At 49.5% G+C, this 7591-nt stretch overlaps 1 protein-coding gene across 1 annotated transcript in view; it reads left to right on the forward strand.

The window, feature by feature from the left end:
• The window catches only part of LOC135813187 (tripartite motif-containing protein 2-like), a 238245-nt gene extending 230867 nt beyond the window's left edge, over positions 1-7378 (forward strand). The window contains exon 18 of the mRNA XM_065326404.1: positions 5713-7378. Within this exon, the coding sequence (XP_065182476.1) occupies positions 5713-5853 (141 nt within the window). The 3' untranslated portion in view covers positions 5854-7378. The remainder of the gene's footprint in view (positions 1-5712) is intronic.
• The last annotated feature ends 213 nt before the right edge of the window (positions 7379-7591 follow it).

Here is a 7591-nt window from a genome sequence, read left to right on the forward strand (position 1 = left end):
GTAAAGAACAAGAACAAGTAATGGTTCGAAGGAAATCTTGTCTACCATGGCCACAGGGCCGCAACATGGTCCTTCGAGCCGGATGAGCAGTTCTAAAGAAATATACAGTCTTCAGATTACAGAAACACAGCAATGTTGCTGCGAAATCGTAGAGGTAAGGGCGAAACGGATATGGCCGATGTCGCCGAGCAGGCTGCTGAGCTGGAGTTGCCAGCATCCCCTGCCTCACTCGCCTCATCGATGAGATCGTCCTCCTCCGTTAAACGGCAAAAAGCGGAGGCCAATTTGGAGATGGCACGACGTTTGATGGCAATTGAGGAGGCGGATGCGCAAGAACGACTGGACAGGCAGAGGCGTTTGCTTGAATTGGAGTTGGAGGCGCGCCATGCCCAAATCGACAGCACCTCGTCCTCTCGTTCGCGACGATCGTCTCGTCCTGCATCCAGTGCGCCGACGCAGCATTTGAGGCCGTTGTTGGCATCGTCGACTACCCGATCAGCAGCGTCGTTGATCAGCTCTGGCCAGGAGAATAAAGTAGAAGAAAGCTCATCTCAGCCCCGATTAGAAACAGTCTGTAAACTTCCGGGAAAGTCGGCCTTGACAGCTACTAGGCATTGGGTAGAGACCCAGAAACCCGTCACTGCACACGCCACACTGCACACGCCAAGGCTGCCGTCGGAGCGATGCTCACCGTGCCGGAGAACCTGCCGACGGTACTCCAGGTCCTGGAAAGCCGGTTTGGTCGACCGGATGCTGTGATTGCTGCCATGATCGGGAAAGCCAAGGCCATTGGACAGGTCAAGCCAGGAGACTTTGATAGTCTTATCAACCTGTCCACTGCTGTGACGACTCTAGTTACTACCATGGAGCACCTTCGAAGTGAAGGTCACATGTGTAACCCTCAGCTACGTCAAGAGCTTGTTGGTAGGTTGCCAACATCCCTGCGACTGCAGTGGGGAGAAGTACTTGTGCGTCAGGGTAGCCATGACATCAGCTTGCGAGTGTTTTCTTTGTGGCTGGCGGACAAGGCTGAAGCAGCTGTGCGCGTCGTGGATCTGCCGGGTACCCGAACCGACAAGACGCAGCGGGTGTACAGTCACCAGGAAGTTTCGACAGTACACAGCACAGCAGCAGCGACGGCACCAGCAAGTACAACCAGTAAAACTCAGTCAGCCTGCCTTTGCTGCAAACAAGTGCAGCATGCCCTCAGTAAGTGTTCAACATTCACGAAGCTTGGCCAGAAAGCCCGTTTTGAGCTGGTAAAACGTCATCGTCTTTGCTTTTCTTGCCTGGCCAGTGGACACGCTACCAGGGAGTGTGGCAGCAGGAAGCAGTGCAGTGAGCCTGACTGCAAGTACCACCATCACGTGCTCCTGCACAAGGGCAAGGCCGCAGAGAAGCCAGTCGACACTTGTGGGCACACTGGTATTCCTGGTACAACCCGAGTGTTGCTGAGAGTGTTGCCAGTGACGGTTAGTGGCCCAAAGGGCTGTGTGGAGACACATGCTCTGCTGGACGAAGCCTCAACTGTCACGCTAATCGACAAGGCCTTAGCGGATGACATCGGTGCTGTTGGACAGTTGGATCCCCTGCATATGGCATGGACGAATTCGACGACACACACGGACAACTCGTCATGTAGGGTCTCTGTATTGGTCAATGGCAGCGATGGCACCCAGCATTAAATGGATGATGTGAGAACAGCCAAGGACCTCAAGTTGCATTCGCAGTCAATGGATGGCAGACGGCTGGCGAGTCGATGGCCTCATTTAGATGACTCCAGAGTGGCGTCATACCCAGCAGTACAACCGAGGATGCTCATTGGGCAAGACAACGGACACCTCACAGTGGCACGTGAAGTCGTCGAAGGCCCGCCAAATGCACCTATGCTGACGAGAACCCTTCTTGGTTGGGCAGTGCACGGTCGCATTGGAGCTCGGACTCACCAAGATCAACTCGAGCCGGAGGCGATCTACCACATCTCGCAGCCAGAGTCGGATGAGTGCATCGACACGACCAAAATAAAGAAGGAGTTTGTTGCGGCGACAACATCCCCGCCAAGGCCCCAGCAAATTGCCGAAGCGCTGCCTGACGTCAACCGATTCTCGTCATGGAAACGTCTCATCTGCACAACCGCGTATGTTGCCAGGTTCATCGCAAACACACGGGCCAGAGTTCGCGGCCAAACTGTCGGATCAACTGCAGCCATCTCAGCCAAGGAAATGGATGCGGCCGAGCAGCTCTGGATGCAATCGGTGCAGGCAGAGTGTTTTGCCGAAGAAGTGGCTTTGTTGAGCGATGGCCAGCCTGTCAGCACCAGCAGTCGTCTACGACAGCTAGCACCAGCCATTGATGAGGACGGGATCCTGCGGGTTCAGGGTAGCCTCACACATGCGACGGAAATGGCGTACAGTGCGAAACATCCGGCTATCCTGTGTCCGAAGCATAGGTACACACAGATCCTAGTCCATGAATACCATCTGCGTTCTGGCCATCATGGACACGAGAGGACATTGAATGAGCTTCGCCAGCAGTACTGGGTGACGACAGGTCGAGCAGCTGTGAAGCGAGCATGGTCTGAGTACTGCAAGAACCAACGAGCCAATCCCAAGCCACCTGTAATGGGAAATCTACCTGTCCAGCGCTTGACCCCGTTCCTGCGACCATTCACGTTCACCGGGCTGGACTATTTCGGGCCGTTGCACATCAAGATCGGGAGGCGCCGCGAACTATGCTACGGTGCGTTGTTCACATGTCTGAGTACCCGCGCTGTACATTTGGAAGTGGCTCACTCTCTGAACACTGATAGTGCCATCATGGCAATCAGGCGAATGTGCGCCCGGCGAGGTTGCCCCCAAGAAATCCACTCGGATAATGGAACCAATTTCCGAGGAGCTGACAGGGAGCTGAAGGCGGCATTGGAAGATTTCCGCCAAGACCGACTAGCTGCTGAGTGTTCCAGTAAGGGCATCTCATGGCACTTCAACCCGCCACTTGCTCCCCACATGGGTGGAAGCTGGGAGCGCCTCGTCAGAGCAGTGAAGATCGCTATGAAATCCGTCATGAAGGAGCGTGTCGTGACAGAAGAAGTACTAGCCACAGTCTTCACTGAAGCCGAGCAACTCGTGAATAGTCGGCCGCTGACTCACGTCTCAGTAGATCCTGATGATGAAGAGTCCCTCACACCCAACCACTTCCTCATTGGGTCCAGTAGTGCAACTAGTCGGCCAGGCGTGTTTGTAGATGCTGATTTGTGCCTGAGGAAACACTGGCGGATTGCACAGAAGATCACCGACGAATTCTGGAAGAGGTGGATCTTAGAATACCGGCCAGAACTCACCAGGCGGAGGAAGTGGCAGGACGGCACACCGTCACTGGCTGTAGGTGATGTCGTGGTGGTCGTCGACAGCAACCAGCCACGAGGGCAGTGGCCTCGGGGCCGACTAGAGGCTGTACACCCGGGCAGTGATGGCGTTGTGCGGGTGGCAGATGTGCGCACCAAGTCTGGACTGTACCGGCGCCCAGTCGTTAAGCTTGCCAAGCTGGACGTGCTACGCTAACTTTGTTTGTGACTTGTAACAGGTCATCCGTTCCCTGTTACCAGGGGGGAGAATGTTACAGACCCTTGCACATGAATTCACAATTATTGTATTTGCTCGTTCGAATTTATTTGTATTTTGTCTCTCTCACCTTTCACTATTCCCGAGTTGATCACGTACCTGCGTGCTCCACTCTGCTGCAGTTAGAGGCAGCTACTCTACATGCAGTCGAGTCAATTCTATTGTGTATCTGCATGTCTCCTTGACGATATCTGTCCAGCTCTAAATAATTAGAATTAAATTCCTTCACTCTTCTCTCTCTCGCTTCTTCTCTTCAATTTATTTATTTTCGCTTCTCTCAGTTATTTTTGTTTTGTTTGTACTTTGTACGCTATCGCTCTATCTGCATGACGCGATGCAGTTTATGTATGTCGTCACTCCTTGGGGCGCCGTGCCTGCACCTTTGGGGCGCAGTGCACCGGATGCGCAGTGACGTCTACGATGTACGCCAGAGCTAGGCATCTTTTTGGCTGCATGTTTCCTTTTGCGCGGCCAGCTTTTCTGCTTGAGGCTACATGTATGCATGTCACGCTTTGCTTTTCAGAACTCTTGAGTTTCAGTTTTTATTCCACTTTGTAAAGAACAAGAACAAGTAATGGTTCGAAGGAAATCTTGTCTACCATGGCCACAGGGCCGCAACAACCATGCATGCAGTATATTCATAGAGTGCTGTAGCGCTGGTAGTCATCCCTAGCTTTCCCAGTCTTAGCTGCAGGGGTGATTTTTCAGTTTTTGTATGCATTTCAAAGTGCGGAACACCCCAGAAAATCCGATACTCAATCTGCGGGCAGAATTGTTTTGCCCGTAGGCTTGTTTTACATGAGAATTTTCAACCCGGGTTGAAAGTCTGTACAAGAGAACAAATAAGTGGGTGTTCACATCAAGACAGTTGACTCTCGTCAATACTGATTTGCCGCCAAAAGTCCACTTCTACTAAGTTCCTGAGTCCTATAACTATAGTCACGTGAAAGCATTCGCGCAAAATGTTCCTGTGCCGTGCTGTTCAAACTTGGCGCGAGATACGCACAAAAGTGCGGTAGTAAGATTTCTAGATTTCAACCGTCCCCCGAGGGGAGGGTTGAAATCCACCCCCTTTGAAATTTCAACCCGGATCAAGCGCAATGCTGCATATTAACGCTTCAGTCAATCTGTGTTCATGGTGGGTTAAAACTTGACCCTGGCTAAAACGCCTCATGTCAACACAGCCTAGTGGACTCGCCAGTGCAGCACAGACAAAAGAGGCCAAACCGTATACTTTGGTATAAAGTTTGTATTTTTAGGCCTGCAAGAAAATGAAGGATTGCTCAACACACACACACACGCACACATACACACACACACACACACACACACACACACACACACACACACACACATACGGTCTCTGAACTGCAATAAAGAATATAAAAAATATTTCGGCCCTGGGCATCATCAAGATTGACTGTAAAAATGCAAGAAGGTTTACTGATAAAATTTGTCTCATTGTGTGTATACCGTATTTTCCAGTGTACATGTATAAGCCGCACTTCCAACGCTCAAAATACACTCAAAAATGTGGGTTGCAGCTTATACTCCGATGATCAGTAATAAATTACTAAGGTTGATGGCTGCATTTTGTGGAAAAGAATTTGGGTTATACCCCAGTGTGACTTATACCCCAGTGTGATCTGCAAAGTACGGTATGTGTGTGAGTGTGCATTAGTGCATGTGTGTGCATGGTGCGTGTTTTTATGTGTGTATGTGTGTATGTGTGTGTGTTGGGGCGCGTTCGCGTTCTTGTGTGCCAAACCCGATTCTGCTCATGACTCGAACACTGTTGGTCCCTTCGGGACCTTCTATCATCTCTGGATGGGTATATTCTATTCTATCGTAATGTATGTGTACTTCTGAAGTATATGACTTTGTATGTATGTGGTGGGTGTGTTTGTGTGGGCGTGTGTGTATGTGTGTATGTGTGTATACCGGTATGTATGTGTGTGTGTGTTGTGTGTACGCCGGTGTGTGTGTGTGTGTGTGTGTGTGTGTGTGAGTGTGTGTTTGTGTGTGTGTGTGTGTGTGTGTGTGTGTGTGTGTGTGTGTGTGTGTGTGTGTTTCCATTGTGATACCCTGTTAGGTGTTCGCTTCTGACACATTCTCTCACGTTGCTACCTTCGGTGCAAGCAGTTGTCTTTCTCGTCCGTACGGCATTGCAGTATCACCCAGTGGTACAGTGTATGTTAGTAACTCCGGCAAACACTGTATCACAAAGTTCTAACTTTTGTCCTGGAGCATCTTGTTTCTTGTTCTACACTAATGTTTCTCACTGATGTGAAACATGAACAGGACCAGTATTAGCAGTTTTGTTTGCTCAGGCTTTACTATAGTATTTCAGTTTTGGTTGTGTGACACACCGAGTATGCATAACCATGCCAGTAGCTAACATGTATTGTGCAGTCCAACAGTAGATCCAGCCAAGTCCTGACCGACTGGAGCAGTTCCAACATGCCTGATTAAGATGATGAACTGATGAACATTGCCAATTACTGTTTATCATACTTGCATGATTGAATGCGTGCTTGCATATGTGTGTATGTGTGTGTGCATTTGTTTGTGTGTGTGTGTGTGTGTGTGTGTGTGTGTGTGTGTGTGTGTGTGTGTGTGTGTGTGCCAGCTAGTTCGGTTGGTGGGTACACTTATGTCTGATTGTGTTGGGTCTGTTGCCAACGGTCTCGGCTACTTGAAGGTGTAATGTTGTACCTGCCACCTTTGTTGGTTCCAGGGTTCATATACTTTCTATTTGAAGTATACATACCTGTTAACCATGGACTGCTTCTGGCTAGATTAACTCTTGTGTAATCAATGGTGCTAGTGAAGCTAATATCAGATCCACTCTGATTTAGTCACCCACACTAGTAGCACGTATTACCTTCACTGGGGGCAGGGGTAACTGCAGTTGGATCCCAGGACGGCTACCCTGATGCCGTCAATCCTTTTTCTGCACCTTGTCCTCACCCACTTACTGAGGTGTGGTGAGCCCATAAGTGGGATCATTTTCAAGTCCACCCAGAGTTTTGGGGATTTCAGGGGGTGTCGGCCGTTGGGCGGTTCAATAGCCAATTGAGTCATCTTTCCAAGATTCCTTTTGAGTCACTCTCCCCTCTCCCGGGGAGACCCACGTGACCAGTTTTGGCAGTGTGCAACAAGTACAAGTACAAGTGTGTGTGTGTGTGTGTGTGGGTGGGTGGGTGTGTGTGTATACGTGTGTGACTCTGTATGTGTGTAGTGTATGAGTGTGTGTATGTGTGTGTATGCGTGTATATGCGTGTGTGTATGCATGCATTTGCTTATGAACTCCTGCACTGAGTTATATATCTACATTGTACTTGGATCACTCTCATTGTTACAATCCTATTCTCGATGTGCACAGCATGATTCTATTGATTGTGTTGGCTGGGTGCTCTTTTTCCTTTCTCTGAAAATCTATTGTATTTCCGCAAAATGTCTCGCTGCAAAGTGCCGCAATACGCCATTTTATGTTTTTTTTGTACAATGAAGAATGTGCAGAATTTCTGAGGTGCTATTTCCTTTCTATCACGTGCTATGGTGTTTTGTGTTATCATCTATATTAATTTTTTAGAAATGTTTCAAAACGTTTTTTGCTGCTGCTCACCCTTGTTTGATCTGAAGGGATGGAGAATTGATAGTTGTCTGATGATTACCTATGGAGTTTGGACATGAAACTCTTAGCTACTACGATGATGCGTGGTGCTCTGTGTTACATGATCAGTCTTAGTTAATGCCGTGGACATGGAATTCCAGTCGAATCATTGGGGCCGGCGCCCTCGGCAGTGCACCGTGATTGATCCGGCCATGCGACCAGCGACGCATGTACTGCTAACCGATGGCTTGATGGACAGCGCCCTGGGGCCGCTAGGCATGCGACCGGTTTTCCATATCCATTACAGTATTAGCAACAATATTACAGCTGTGTGAATGGCACTTAGAGTAATAGC

The sequence above is a fragment of the Sycon ciliatum genome, chromosome 3 (genome assembly GCF_964019385.1).
Source record: "Sycon ciliatum chromosome 3, ocSycCili1.1, whole genome shotgun sequence".
Taxonomy (NCBI): Eukaryota; Metazoa; Porifera; class Calcarea; order Leucosolenida; family Sycettidae; genus Sycon; species Sycon ciliatum.